Below are 14,926 nucleotides of genomic sequence, written 5' to 3'. Positions count from 1 at the left end.
AATGGACTGCCAGAAGCTGCGAACCTACGCGGAAATTCTAGAAACCACTTAATAGGCCTACTAATTTCGGCCCACCAGCCCAAACCGACTTGGACCACTATATATACCCCTTAAGTCACCTAAATTACCTCATTTTTCACCATTTCTCATATCCACACCTCTCTAGAACCTCCCACACTTCTCTCTCCACATTATAAGAGTGTTCTTGAAGGTTCTCCACCATTCCAAAACATTCTATACCATCACAAAAGAGGATCAAACTCCAAAACCCCAAGTCAACTCATGGAAAAGGATTGTTCTAGCCTCTACTTAATGTTGTGATGAATTAGGTCTTGCAAGAAGTTGAGTCGGGTGAAGTTCTTCTAGTGTAAGGTATGTTCTCCACCCTATTTCTCATGATTAAGTTGATTTGAAGGTTTAGCAAGTCCTATAAAAGAAGAGAATCATAGTAGAGAAGTTGCAAAGTATTAAGTTGAAGTTGATGGCTATGGGCTGATTTTGTAAGGGGATTTTGGATTGATTTAAGTTTATTTTGTATATAATTTCTTGACTATGGTATTGTTGGTGCTGTTATTGTTGTTTGGGAGTTGTTTTGGAAATTGGTGGAAGTAGACAAAATAGGGGAAGTGCTGCCTAAATTCTGCTAGTTCATTAGTTACTCTAGTTTGAATTTATGAGTGTTTTCAAGACTTAACCTTAGTGTGAATTCTCTTGAATGTAGATTTGCGAGCTTGGGAGGAGAACGTTAAGTAGTTAAGGAGACGTAAAGGTATGTTAAGGTTATACTTTCTTTCCTTTTGGCATGATATACCATAAGTTCGAACGTGATGATACTCATAATAAATCCACTCCTGGATGTAGGAGCTCATGTCCCTATGTTTATATTGGTGTTGTTCATATCCTGAGTTCCTTGACCTCTTAAGTCCCGAAGGGGCATCTCTAAGTTGTATGTTTCCATGATGGTGTCTAAATCCCGAAGGCGACATTCATAAGGCCTCTTTATTCATATACATTTCATATTTGATTTTTAAGTCTCAAAGGAGACAAATGAAAAGGGGAAAAAGTTCCCATTTTGACATAAAAGTTGCTCCGAAGGGAATCCTTTGACGTTCTACAAAGATTATTATGTATTTTCCCACTTATATATATATATATATACACGACATGATTTTATGGGTAAGGGGAAAAGGGCTAAGGCGTTATATACGCAAATCACCTGATCAGCTGGTATACGATGATTATGATGCCCGAAGAGGCTGCCCGATGGGGCCATTATGCTATTATGCCCAAAGGGGCTGCGAGCAGGGCGAAGGTATGCATTATATATATGTACAAGCTCATATGCACACACATGATTCGCGGTGTTGGTTATCGGTACAGATTGAGTCTGTCACCCCTTAATCATTTGAGTTGAGATATACTGCTTCAATTCTGCCTTACATACTCGGTACATTATCCGTACTGACTCCCCTATTTTTCGGGGGGCTGCGTTCATGCCCACAGGTACACATAGACGATCCTGCTCAGTAGGACTTTCCCTCAGCCGTTGTCGGTGCGCTCCACTTGATCCGGAGCTGCGGTCCATTTTGGTATGCTATTTTGAGATGTATATGCATGTACATTATGTATGGGTAGTGCGGGGCCCTGTTCCATCCTTTCTACAGTTTCTTTTGTTCTAATAGAGGTCTGTAGACAGTGGTATATAGTTGGTACGTGATGTAGCCTTTACGGCTCCTACTTTTTTGTTTTACAGCATATGTAGCGGCCTTATCGGCTTGCGCTATTCTTTTTAGTATATATATACACGTATGCATATATGCACTGATGGTTGATAGTTCTTGATGTTGCTCTGACATGTGTCAGCATGGTTCAGTTATGAGTCTTATGGGCCACCCAGTTATTCAGTGATATTCAGGCACGAGTATAGGGGTGCTTGGTCATTAGCGGTCAGGCACTCGTCATGATTCATTGATTTGGGTCGTGACATTAGGGGTCCCGTACTCGTGAGGTGATAAGCACTTGTGCGGGTACGGGTGTATTTATAAGGGTAATTATTGAAAAACCAAATATTCTATGATGGGGAATATATGTCTAAGGGAATTGGAGGTAGTGTTAAATCTACTGATTTGGTATGGTTGTTTATTATGTGGGGTCAAGATACAATGTTTGACTTATACTTGTGATTATTGATTCGTTATGCATTCATCACTCCACATCTCGTCTAAGTCATGAAAGATGAACTATTCTTGTTATTGAATTGATATTATGCATTTGCATGGTGTATGCATATCCATTCCATTCATTTCATGATATTGTTGATATACGGTTGATGAGACATAAGGAATGGCCTGTAGAGGCCGGATTGGATATGGTACATGGTTGGAGTGCTGATATGATGACAGCCTATTGGCTGGGACGCGATGCTCATCTAGAAGATCTGGAATTTCAGCTGAGTATATGGACCTCATGAGTCCTCCATGGGTCACGTGAAACCTACTGGAGGAGCGTGTGTATACTGGTGCATATGTATACTGGTGCATATTGGTCATTACATTGCATAACATATGCATATTGGTCATTACATTGCATAACATATTACTTGCATATCATACCATTTCGTACTTGATTGTATTGTTTATTTGAAACCTTTATATGAATACTTGGAAAGGAAAAAGCTTTATGAACTATCTGAATCGTAGACTTTCCTATCTTAAATGCTTGAGTGCTTATAAATTGTGAAACTTAATACTAATAAAGAAAGAAAGTGAGTATCGGAAGGACCGACATAAAGAAAGGAAGTGAGTATCGGAAGGACCGACCCTCGTCATCGCTACAGTTTAGGGCCGGTCAACGATACTGCTGGGTACACGTGCATCCCGTACTCACTCTACAAGTGCTGCACCTTTTTGTTTGCAGGATTCGAGTAGAGGACAATATTGTGTTGATCATTGAGGCGTACCTTGGAGTCTAGGGTAAGCTGATGATGGTCCCACAGCTCCGGACTTCATCCATATCTTTATTTTCTGTCTTTCTTCATTTCAGACAGTATCATGTAGTACTTTAGACTTGTATTCCGGATAGTAGCTCTTGTACTTATGACTTCCAGATTTTGAAAGATGTTTTGACTTAGACTTACTTATGCTATTATTATAAGATTATTATGGGTTGTTCTGTTTAATTATGCATTTAATTTATGTTATAAGACTTGGTTACTACTTGGGGATTTTGGGTCGTGACAATAACTGGAGGCAAATGAACTTATAATTGGGCCTTAGATTGTTTGACTGTCCTTCAAGGGTCGTTTTCTAAATTTTGCACCAGGCACTCTTTGGGCGTGTACAATTTTAACCACTACAGTTAGTCCCCCGCCCGCACTTGCTAAGGCTAAACCAGTTTTTCCTTGAAAAGTGGAAGCCACCAAATCAATCTCCACTATGAGGCTGTATCTAAACATTAACTGTGATTCCCTTGATCTTCATGTGTCATGATGATAGATTTTTGACTAGATGATGCCTTCGAGAGTTGTGCGCCCTTCATTGCTTGGATAAATTGATCTCGACTATTCTTGTGGAGGAAGTTTTTTTATACATCTCAAACGCTTTTTCAGAGTTGATTAGATGTATCATTTCAAAGTCTCAATCATTTTGGAAGTGATAATTACTCCACTTTGTTTTGTTATCCATTTCCTTCTAGCTATAAATTATGAAGATGAACGAAGACGAAGACGTTTGAAACATCTTACAAAGATTTAAGCATCTTATTGTATATAATGTTTAAACATCTCTCGGGATGTTTGAATAATTTTGGCAATGTTATTTTGATCCAATATCAATCTAAATCAACTTCAAATGATCTCAAATTTTTGTATTCAAACTCTGTATATTATTTCGAATAATTTTCACTTCGTAACAACACAAAAAATCAGGTTCTAATTTTTAAATCCACTTCAAAACTTCAAAGTTGGTTCGAATTTTAAATTTTGATACAAAATTGATAAGTCACCTCAAAAATTTGAAGAAAAAGGATCTAGAGAGGAGGAGGAGGAAGAGAAGAGGAGGAGGAGGAGGAGTGTATATATATATATATATATATATATATATATATATATATTTAATATAGACCCCAACTCATCCTAATTTGCCCTTAATCAATCATTTAATAAAAAAGGAAAAAGTATTTTTAGTCCTTGAGTTAAACTATATTCTTATTTTAGTCCTTATATTATTCGTGATAGTATATTCGACCTTCGACTGAATTAAGTGTGCTTCTTTAGTCTTTAAAGCTAACAATTTATTTTGCAACTACTAAAACATCCTTATTTTTTGGGGGTTAAAAGTCAAATAAATAAAAATAGAAGTCCAACTAAAAGACCTTAACTGATACACCTTTCATCACCGTTCCACTTATCTCCTCATTCAAGTTCAAGAAAATACCATAGGACGAGCGCCTAGACTTCAACAATTATTTTTCTACACATTATCGATATTTACAGACTCACGCAGTTTCTCCAATTTAACAAAGTTTCACTAAAAATCGTAATGGTTTAAGACTACAAATATAGTAAAAAAAATAATAATATTTTTAATTACCCCTTCATAATTTTCTTAACAAATCCCTATAATTTGCCCGGTTAGGTTTTTGCAGCTTTTATCTCTATTGCATTTTCTTCTTCAATAATTCATTGCATTTATTTTTTAATAATTCATTCTACATATACCCTTTACATATGAGTTTTATATCTATTTTCAATTGAAAGCTGGTAATTCGCCGTCAGTAGACTCTCAGTACACGATAAAAAAAGTAGCTAGAATAAGTGTTCAACACGTTCGACATAAACAAAGACGAGAAAATCTCATCATCAGATCTGAGTTTCATTATGGCCAGCTTAGGAAACGCTGTAACGATAGAGGAATAGCTGAAAATGGTAGGGGAGTTAGCACCGACGAAAATAGGTTCATCGATTTGCAAGAATTCGCCGAATTGAACACTGCCTGATCGATTGTCAACTACTCGAGCCTTACTGATCCTAATTAATAACCTCAGTTTTGCTACATTTCCAGCAGATATGGTAAAGAAAACCCAAATTACCTTCAGGTGAAACTAACTCTGTTAAGTTGTCGTTAGCTTAAGGACTACAAATGAATGATCCTCATATTTATACTGCTCACCTAGGGACTAGTATGTAAATAATAATTATTGTTTAAGTCCGTCCATATTTACAAATAAGACCTCCTCTCTAGAATTATGTACTAACCTAGAAAGTTCCAAGAACCTTCCATGCAAATCCATATGATTCTAAGGTCTTCCAAGAAAGCCTTCCTAGATATTTTCATAAGAATCTAGAGACTTTTCAAAGAAGCTCTCCATGGCTCTAGTTTGGTCCCACAAATGCTAGCCTCTTTTGCACACATAAGCTTCTTACCTGGCAAAATTAGTTTCACGTGGTGCTAAGTGTCATGGTGACGTGGGGGTTGTCACAAATAACTCAAAAACTAAAAAATGTTATTTCCCCATAAAGAAAATTGAAAATGAAAATGAAATACGCTCATTTTATTAATTGAGACACGAGTTCTTTTTACGTCTTTCTTTTCCTGATTGACACTACTCACCCGTCTTGCATCCTTAATCTTCCACTGATCTCTATCTAAAAACTCAAATTTACAAAGAGAAAAGAAAAGGGTGAGTATTTACAGAGTAGTAGTGGAGTAGGTGAGATTAGAAAGAAACAAAAATGGAGAAAATGAACGGGGCATTGGAGAAGATGAAAATGTTGGTGGGAATGGATGTAGAAGATGAAGAATCAGCAGCTTCTCAACAAGAATCTTTCATGGATGATTTCAATCGCAATTGCACTTTTTCTACCAAACAGGTAATCGAAATTATTCTTAAATTACTTTCCAGTAAATTGCGGTGATTTCATTTTGTCTTATAATTCAAAACCTAGTAAATTTTGGTTGGGGTGAACTTACATATTGTATGATCTAATGTTAATCCGGCAAAGATAGTATATACTCCCTCTGTCCCAATTTATGTGTCACAAGTTCGGATTTCGAGAGTCAAACGGAGTGTGAATTTGGATATGGAATCTTTAAGCTTTTTGAAATAACATTTACATATTTGGGAACTATTGTAAAAAGTACTATAAGTCACAATAATTGTCAATTCAAAATATTCATATTTAAAAATTACCGTCAAAGAAAGGCTCGTTCGAATCTTGAAATCCAAAAGGTGCCACATAAATTGGGAGTGAGGGAGTATGTTTTTATTTGATTACATTTCTGAGCTGAAATGCATATAATTTCATTATTGCTGTGTTTCATGAATGGGGAAAGACATGAGTGTGGGCAATAGATACTTCAATGGATCCTTTAAAATAGGCTAAATAGCTAAAAACTTGTGGAATATCTGTGTAGTATATATAAACCGTAAATACTAGATAGGAGACTTACGGGTTTCTCCATAGCAGAAGCGGATGCGCAACAACCATGACTTGTGTCACTGGTCATCAAGAATCCTCACGAAGCGGATGGATTCCCTTTGTCCACAACCTAGATATCTAGGAGATGCAGAGTGTATTTTGTGTAGACCCTAGCCGTCATACTAATGTGGAAAAATCATCTTTTTTTCCTACACCTATAATGGTGTATTTATACATTATTTGTGGGGTTAAGGAGGACGACAAGCTTATAGGTTAATGGGCTAATTAGCACCCGTTATGGGTGGACCTGACCCAATATTTCCAACAAGCTGAATGTCCCTAAACCTTATGCTTTCATGTATCTGATATGCTAGGAGTCGAGTCCAGAAACGCATATTCAAATTGTGAAACTGGGAAATGAAAACTGTTTTCCTCGCATGAATTTTTTTCACTAAGTGATTGTCTAATAACGAGCCATATAGATCTGTCTCGGGGAAAGGCTAATGGGGGTGCAGGGTGGAAGTGTGGGTGGGAGTAGCTTAGATGTCTATTTCATCGCAAAATGTTAACAACTATTAAAAGACATATTCAACTTCCACAAACTTCTTTTCCAATCTCTTTTCTACTATTGTCTAAACAGTTCCTAATGAGATAGAAAATTTGCTGGATTGATAACTTGACATATGATAGAATAAGTTAACCAACTTTTTGTTGAACAGTTTCTGTTTCGAAGTAGATGTACTGTTAAGGGGTCTGTACAAGTAACTCAATGCTATTAAGTTTTGAAATAATTACGGTAAGTACTTTGTGTATGATGATTTGAAGTTAGAGCTAGAACTAGCGAAACGTAGAAGAATGGAAGAACTTCTAGAAACTATAGCAATGGTAAAGTCCTGGAATTGTGCTTTTAACTCACTGCATGCTACAATAATATCCTTCTGGCTGCTGGAATGGAACTCAAATAACATAATGGGAAGGTCACTGAAAATGAGTTTAAGAGTTTTTCTAATAGACCTGCCTGCTTTGCATATTGGAAAATGGAATATACTTGTTAACTAAGCAGTCTGAAAAATAAAATGCTGTAGTTAGCAGACGAATATTACTGAAAATATCTCTATCTAGGGATATGAGGAGCAGGTGTTTCTGTGTCTCTGATTAAGATGACTTGATAATTAAAGCACTTGTATTGGGGGAAACGATAAAATCTTTAAATTGGTTAGAACCAGGAGATTGGAACCCAAATGTGGACTCATTTGTTCCCTATTTACAGTTCAAGTTTGTATGAATCCTTGAGATAACTAAAGAGAATAATTTGGCTGGTGTAGATAGTTATACAGATGATTCTTCACAATCTTATCCTATCACCTTGAAACATTTTTTTTTTTTTTTTTGAGAAACTGTACCTTGAAACATTATATGCTTCACAAGGTTCAAGAATGCAAACCTTTTGTAGGTAACCAAGAATGATTTGCTCAATTAGGATGGATGGTAAGTTGAAGAAAAAATGAAATAACTGGATGATCTTCGGAAGAAACTACAACATAGTCAATTTGTTTGAATAACACTGTTTAGTGCTATGTTGCTCAGACTCTTCAAAAATGTCAACGGGTGCGTGTCGGATTTCCGACACGGGTGCGGCATCTAAAGTGAAGAGTCCGCGCAACTTAGGTTTAGTGTTGAGCTCGAGAGGTGTGAGGTATCAAGAAGTGATATGGTACTGAATCCTGGTTTAATACTTCGATATTTATGGATACCGATATACTCACTCCGTGCCAATTAAAGTGTCATACTTTCCGTTTTAGAGTGTCCCAAAAGAATGTCATACTTCCTTATTTAGAAACAATTTAACTGTAAAATTATGTTAATTTACCCTTAATGAGATGATTTATAGCCATACAAATGTCTATAGCTTGTTTTAGACCACAAGACTCAAAAGTCTTTCTTTCTTTGTTAAACTGTGTGTCCAATCAGTCACTGCCACGTAAATTGGGACGGACAGAGTACTTAAAGTATACAACATATAAATCTTTAGAGGATATGAAGAAACTATGCAGTTTATATAGTTAGCATATGAAGAAAACACGCAGTGGATATAGTTAGTAATTCCCAATACGGGGGGGTGAGGAGAGGGAGAGGGAGAGGGAGAGGGAGAGAGCTTTGAGTGTAATTCCATCTTACCTACTAAATTTGATCCAATTTTTGCATTAAACATTGATGTGAGGTAATCAGAGTTTTAGATGAAAAGAAAAAACAGTCCGAAAATACATGAAAATGCTATAACTTAGTAATTGGAGGTAGGAAAATTAGAATGTCAACCAGAAATATCCATGTGAAAACTCTTTAAGTTAAAGACAAGAAAGGATAACAAAGGCTAGATAGAGGGCCCTGGAAATTCTCAATCCCTAGTTAAGGAGCAGACTTGTTAATTTTATGCGGACATGTGGCTTTAGTGTGTATTGACTTGTGAACTGGAATTCTCATATGCAATTTTTTTTATTGGGTTTCCAGATTTCCTCTCTTCTTTTTAATATGACTCCAATAGGATCAGTGCTGGGCTATAGAAACATCTACTTTGTAATGACCACAACAGGAAAAATGTTCAAGAAAATATAATGAGTGCTTAGTGAGATTTAACCACGGAGAACTGACTATGGTGATTAGGGGAAATGTCCACTGTCTGTTGGTCTATTAGATCTGCTGAGTTCAATTTATTCATCTTCAGAATGTGAGGCTTAAGTACACATACTGATTCTGCTTGCATAAAGTAAATGGGAAAACTAATTGCACTATGATATATGTAATCAGTGACCAACTATGCTCAACTTTTTTTTTTCAACAGAGGCTTTATGGTTTTGCTATATGCTTATCAACTGGTATCGCCTGTACTCTCTTGGTGAGTTTCTCTTCTCCAATTCCTTTTCTGCTTTCATTTCTATGACTAGTTCTGTTTGGTTCTTGGAATGCATTACATGGAGTCGCAGATGCGTAACTGGTTCAACTTCTTCGGTCAAAAGGAATTTCTTGGTTTATAGGTGACTGTTGAAGTGGGCTTTTCTCGTATTGCAACTTATCTTTTATAGTTGCTTGGCTTTTCAAACATTACATACTTGTTGCTTTCAGCTCATTGTAGCTAAAACAGTAACCTTTTGAGTAATTCTGCTTCGTTTTGAATTACGATGCAACTCTAACCAGGTGTTGTTATACCTAATGGGCCTAAGGGATGATGCTTCACTCACTTTATTCTTCTTCCGTTAAATTCGTCATAGCTTTTAGCAAGAGTGATGATTAGACGGGAAGAGATGGCTGGATTGAAGACTAGAATCTATCGGCATATACCATTTCTTATGTTGTCTGTGGGAGCAGAATGGGTTTATTTGTTTGGTAGTATTAAGCAAAGGAAGATCCTGGATTTGGTGCTTCACAAATGTATTACAGGAGTAAAGGAGGCTAGCTTTTTCTTTTCCAACGTCTTCATAGCAATGCTGAGGAATTAAGTCCTTGACCAATGCATTTCTTTCTTTCTTGAAAATTTTTATTTCTTTTGAAAAGTAACATTTTGCAGTCGAGTCTTTTTTGGTCATAAATTATAGGATGTATTACGTGCACCAGCAATCGTTTCTTGTGTACAAATATGTTCAGAGCTAATGGTAAAATTTAACTGGACATCTAGTCTTGAGGATTTTGTGTTGAATAACATCAGCAGTCAATGTTGTTTATAGTTAGCTCATTAGGTCTTCTTTTGTTCTTCAGTGAAGCGGTCACTTGGTAACTTCTTCCTTGGCAGTATAAATTTTATTTCTGTAGTATAATCTTTTTCAGTTTTGTTGTGTCAGTTTTCATAGTATAATCTCTTTCATGGTTGACATAAGATCTCATGCATATGTTATTATTCTCTTTATGACAGTCAATGCTGGTTTTCTTCAATCCAATCAAGTTTGGAATAACATTTTCCTTTGGGAATTTGCTTGCTCTTGGAAGGTCTGTTATAACATTCTCTAATTCCCTTTATTTTGTATGCTGCATGTTTTTTTTTTTTTTTTTTTTTGATAAAGTAATAAATTTTATTAGATGAAGAAAAATAGTTCATCCTTAGCCAAGATTGAACTCTCCATGAGATTCATGGTTGCATTACTTATAGCTTCCTTGTTTGTAATCAAAGCGGATTCAACACCGGCATACAAGAAGTATACCAAAAAGTAGAAAAACCTTACAAAAAAATGTGAGTTTCTACAAAGAATACCCAATCTTCTATACAAGTAGGAACCTCGTGGGTGCACCAAAAAGAAAACAGAGATAAGAGGCTATTCCTCAAGCATACAAAGTCCTTCTCTATCCAATCAAAAGCTTTCCTATTTCTCTCCTTCAGTACAATCCACATAAGCGCTAGTGGAGCAATATACGAAGCCCTACGTCTTCTCTTTTGTCTTCTACGGGTCCAACAAAGCAATGCTTCTATAACCGTGCCTGACATCACCCATTCAAGTCCGTACCATCTCAATGTTTCCCCTCATGATGCATGCTTTGATAAATTAAGCTTTGCCAATGTTTCCAATTTGTACCATCTCGTAGATCATTTGATAATCACTGCTGTCAGATAACCATGCTACCGTTTGACACAGTGGTTATGTTGTTTGATAGCATAATGAAATATCATTTTCTCTTTGTTAACCCTAATGCTATTGTTTAAAATGATAGATTATTGTAGTTTTAATAATGAAACCAGGCCATTTGATTTAATTCCTGTGTTACCTTTTTGTTGACGGATCCTTTTAGTGAGATATCTGGCGTTTGTGCACTGATCTAACTAGTATTGTTTAGGTTTGCCTTGGTGTTGTGATAGTATCGAGCTTTTCCTCGGATACTGCATTTGTGCTTTTAATAAGGGCATGGGAAGATTGCTTATGACCCTTTTTCTTATTTCTTGGAGAAGCAAATGCTCACTCTCTTTTTTATTCGAAGACACAGAAAATTAGATATTGTTGTGTAGCTTGATTGGTGTTAATTCTACTGGTTTTGGGTTGCTGCACCTTTACAGCAATTTCATTTTACCTCTTGCTGTTTAGTTTTCTGGCGTTGAGGACCTATATACTTTCCAAATGATAAGTGAAAAGGATTGACTTAATAATGGTTGTGGCTATAAATCAAGCTTGCGACAACCCAAAAGCCTTTCTACTGAAAATTTTGATGCACTCCTTCCCAAGGAAGATGAAAATATGTACTTGTAATGCAAAAATATCATCAAACCTAGAAAAATACCACAAATTTGTCCTTGGCAGTTGCTTTGGAGAATCCTGTTTCTAATCTTTTACTCCCTCCGGATCAAAAAAAGCGTCCACTTAGCCTTTATTTTTTGGTTAAAAAAGAGTGTCCACTTATCAAATCAAGAAACAATTAACCTTATTTTTCCAGATTTGCCCGTATTTAAGTGTTAAGTGACCAAATCCCAATGCCTATTTAATTAGGGGTAATTTAGTCAAATTACCTATTTTTGTCTAGGAGTTAGTATTTTCTTAAGGGGTGTGCAAATGGTTAAGTGGATACTCTTTTTGATCCGGAGGGAGTGAAAAATGGCTGGAGCACTTCAATTCCCCACCTATTTCATTGCGTTTTTTGATGAACACGGGGAGTTCGTTTTGAAGTTCTGTCAGGAAGTATAGTCTTCCAGAGATCACAAGCGGGCCTACACTATCACTCACTTAACATTAATGAAGTTGACATCATTAGCTCGTACCTCAATAGTCATGCAAAGTAACAGAAGGACACTAAGTTTGGGACAAAATGAATAATGTTTTACTGGCTGGCCACCATAGTGAGTGTTGAGAAATTTACCCTCATCAGCTTCCTTTCTCTTCCTTTCATGGTCTCTTACCATTCTGTTCTTACTCAACTATTTATTCTGTCGAGGAGCTTGTTCATCTTAAGTCTTAACCCATTCCTAGTCCTGGATAGTTGTTTTGAAGAGTTTACGGCAACAAACTCCATCTCAATCAGGTTGAGATCGGCTATATGAATCCTCACTGACCATATCACCCCAATGAAACTCATCTCAGACCAATATTATACAAATTAATTAATACAAATAAAAATCACTAGAAGTTCTCTATTATTGGCATATAAATATCTGACAAGACTAGAAGTTTCCCAGAAAACATAGGACCTAAAGTGAATGTTTAACATGACTAAAACATATTTTCGACTCATTGATATCGCCTATATATATTTTTTTCTTTCATGGAAATCTATTTCCCCCCTTTAACATTTTAACTCATGATGGTTTCACATTAGCCAGCCGATCCGTGTGAAACCATGGTGAGTTAAAGCATCTGGAGGTCGGTGTGGGACATGATCGAATCATCTCAAGCAACTTCCTTTCATTTTATCTTCAATATGTGCTACTTGCACCTTTTGCCGGATGTGTTCTTTTTTAATCTTTTGACCGCATGTCCATCTTAACGTTTGCATCTCTGCAACACTAATCTTGTGGATATGTTTGGACTTTGTCGGTCCAACATTTACTATCATATGATTTGTTTGATAACTACATCCCGTGATATTTCGCCTGTAACCCTCTAATTAAATTCGGTACTGGCACTTCTTTGTTTTTTCTATGGAGTATAGGGAGTCACCACCTTCTTCCATTCATTTTTCCTTTCCCGCTACTCCCTGCGTAGGAAATCTCTAATCTAACTTCTCTGATCTCCTGGTGACCAGATAGAACAGGGAACAAGGATATGTAGTATGTAAGGATGCTGGAGAGAGTAGACTTGATAACACTAACTTGCCCCCTTTTAAGATATACAGTATAATATATAGCGTCCAAAGCTGGAGTTTCTGCCTTTCTTAGTACCATTTTGTGTTTCATCTTTTCACTTGGATTTTTTTTTTTTTTGGTGGCAGCACAGCGTTCCTTATAGGGCCTAAACGACAAGTGACAATGATGCTTGACCCAGTTCGTATATATGCAACTGCTATTTATATAGCAAGCATTATCATTGCTCTGTTTTCTGCTCTATATGTGAGTTACTGTATCAGTCACATTTTTTAGTTTCCTCATTTTGGCTTTCAACAAAATTTGCCATTCTGTGTCTCATATTACATTTGCTTGCATCAGGTGCGGAACAAGCTACTGACACTCTTGTCAATTATATTGGAGTTTGGTGCACTTATCTGGTATCTCGACTGTAGTCATACTGGTTCAGTTTTATAAACACGGATTGGGGGATGGAGACATAAGAAGATTAAAAACTCTATGGTTGGGATAGGTCAAATTAAGTAGGACCAGGTTTACCAGCAAGCTTTTTCTCCTTTGGCTTCTGGTGTCGATTATAAATTCTTGAAGCAAAGGAGAACTTGTCTAATAAAGCACTTGAGGCAAATATCTCCTCACAAGTTTTGTCACGATAAAAGTTAAAACTGGATAAACTTTTTTGCGTTAATAACTTAGACTTTGGATAAACTAGTATGTTGAGAAAGATGTATATGTGATTTTGTTGATGAGCATGAAACCTTGTGTGTAGCACGCTGGTAATTATCTCTTATTTATCAGCTTTTGTATTTGTCTCAAACTTAGGGCAGATAGGACCATTAGCTTATAAATAGGAAGCTTCTCCCATTTTGCTGTCTTATTCTGGATCCACGTCTACTTGACTTTGTTATCGTTTTAAGCTAGTTGTCAAATCCCAAATATATTTCCTCTAGACTTGGAAGCTGATGCCCTTTTGTTGCATTACAGGTATAGTTTGAGTTACGTTCCTTTTGCAAGGTCGATGGTCTCCAAAGTGATGATGGCTTGCTTTGATACAGAATTCTAGGGTTCTATACCCTGAGGGAAGGATTATACTTGCAAATATGTACAGTGTGCATTTGGCAAGTTTGCACCTATTGGTGTTCTAATCCATAGAATGGGTTAGGTGAGTGCACCTTGATCAAATGGAGGTATTTTGATTCAAATGAGTTATTTATTAAACGAGTTAACTTCTGATCCTTTGTAACACCTACATTTTTCTTCTTGAAGTAAATGGAGACTATCGAGTTCCCACTGGGAGTGTCAAATGGTCGGCGGGTTGTGTCAAATTTGGGCAAATGGGTTGGTATAGCAAATGGGTCGTAGCCCAACTCTCCCAAAGTTTACTTGGGTTAGGATGGGTTGAACGAAAGGTTATAATTCAACGCGCAAGCTTTATTCAATATTCAAATGCTTTTTCTTCGGCCTTTTTTTTTCGGCATTAAAATTTCAAATCTGCGGATGATGTAAACCAGTTACAATATCGAAAAATAGCCATAGATCCAAATGTAGTCGAAAAATCTTCATTTTAAACATGGAAATAAAATTTAGACAAATCCATATGCCTCGACACCGTTAACAACCCCCTCCCCACCCCTACCCCTCCCCCCCCCCCCCCTCCCCCACAAACCCAAGTATTATATCATTTCTTCAGCTTTGAACGCCAGTCTATTCTCCACTACAAATATACCAATAATGATTAAGCGTAATACATAGATAGGTCC

General features: G+C 36.6%; 1 protein-coding gene across 2 annotated transcripts; it reads left to right on the top strand.

The window, feature by feature from the left end:
* Nucleotides 1-5,558: 5,558 nt before the first annotated feature.
* LOC132043726 (uncharacterized) lies at nt 5,559-14,454 on the top strand. Of its 2 annotated transcripts, XM_059434184.1 has the most exons (6): nt 5,568-5,869; nt 9,258-9,311; nt 10,323-10,396; nt 13,316-13,433; nt 13,530-13,588; nt 14,151-14,454. In XM_059434184.1, exons 1-6 carry the CDS (start codon nt 5,732-5,734, stop codon nt 14,227-14,229), a joined length of 522 nt encoding a protein of 173 aa, XP_059290167.1. In that variant the 5' UTR covers nt 5,568-5,731; the 3' UTR covers nt 14,230-14,454. The 2 variants fall into 2 exon arrangements, with proteins under 2 accessions (XP_059290168.1, XP_059290167.1); XM_059434185.1 differs by lacking the exon at nt 9,258-9,311 and having other exon boundaries at nt 5,559-5,869.
* The last annotated feature ends 472 nt before the right edge of the window (nt 14,455-14,926 follow it).

This window comes from Lycium ferocissimum, unplaced genomic scaffold (genome assembly GCF_029784015.1).
Source record: "Lycium ferocissimum isolate CSIRO_LF1 unplaced genomic scaffold, AGI_CSIRO_Lferr_CH_V1 ctg2810, whole genome shotgun sequence".
Taxonomy (NCBI): domain Eukaryota; kingdom Viridiplantae; phylum Streptophyta; class Magnoliopsida; order Solanales; family Solanaceae; genus Lycium; species Lycium ferocissimum.
Note: the sequence above shows the minus strand (reverse complement) of the source record. Positions and strands in the feature narration are given on the sequence as shown.

Coding starts and splice junctions, on each gene's coding strand:
- LOC132043726 (XM_059434184.1), top strand. CDS start 5,732: ATGGAGAAAATGAACGGGGCATTGGAGAAGATGAAAATGTTGGTGGGA. Junction 9,312..10,322: donor GTATCGCCTGTACTCTCTTG/GTGAGTTTCTCT, acceptor TCTTTATGACAG/TCAATGCTGGTTTTCTTCAA. Junction 13,434..13,529: donor CTCTGTTTTCTGCTCTATAT/GTGAGTTACTGT, acceptor TGCTTGCATCAG/GTGCGGAACAAGCTACTGAC.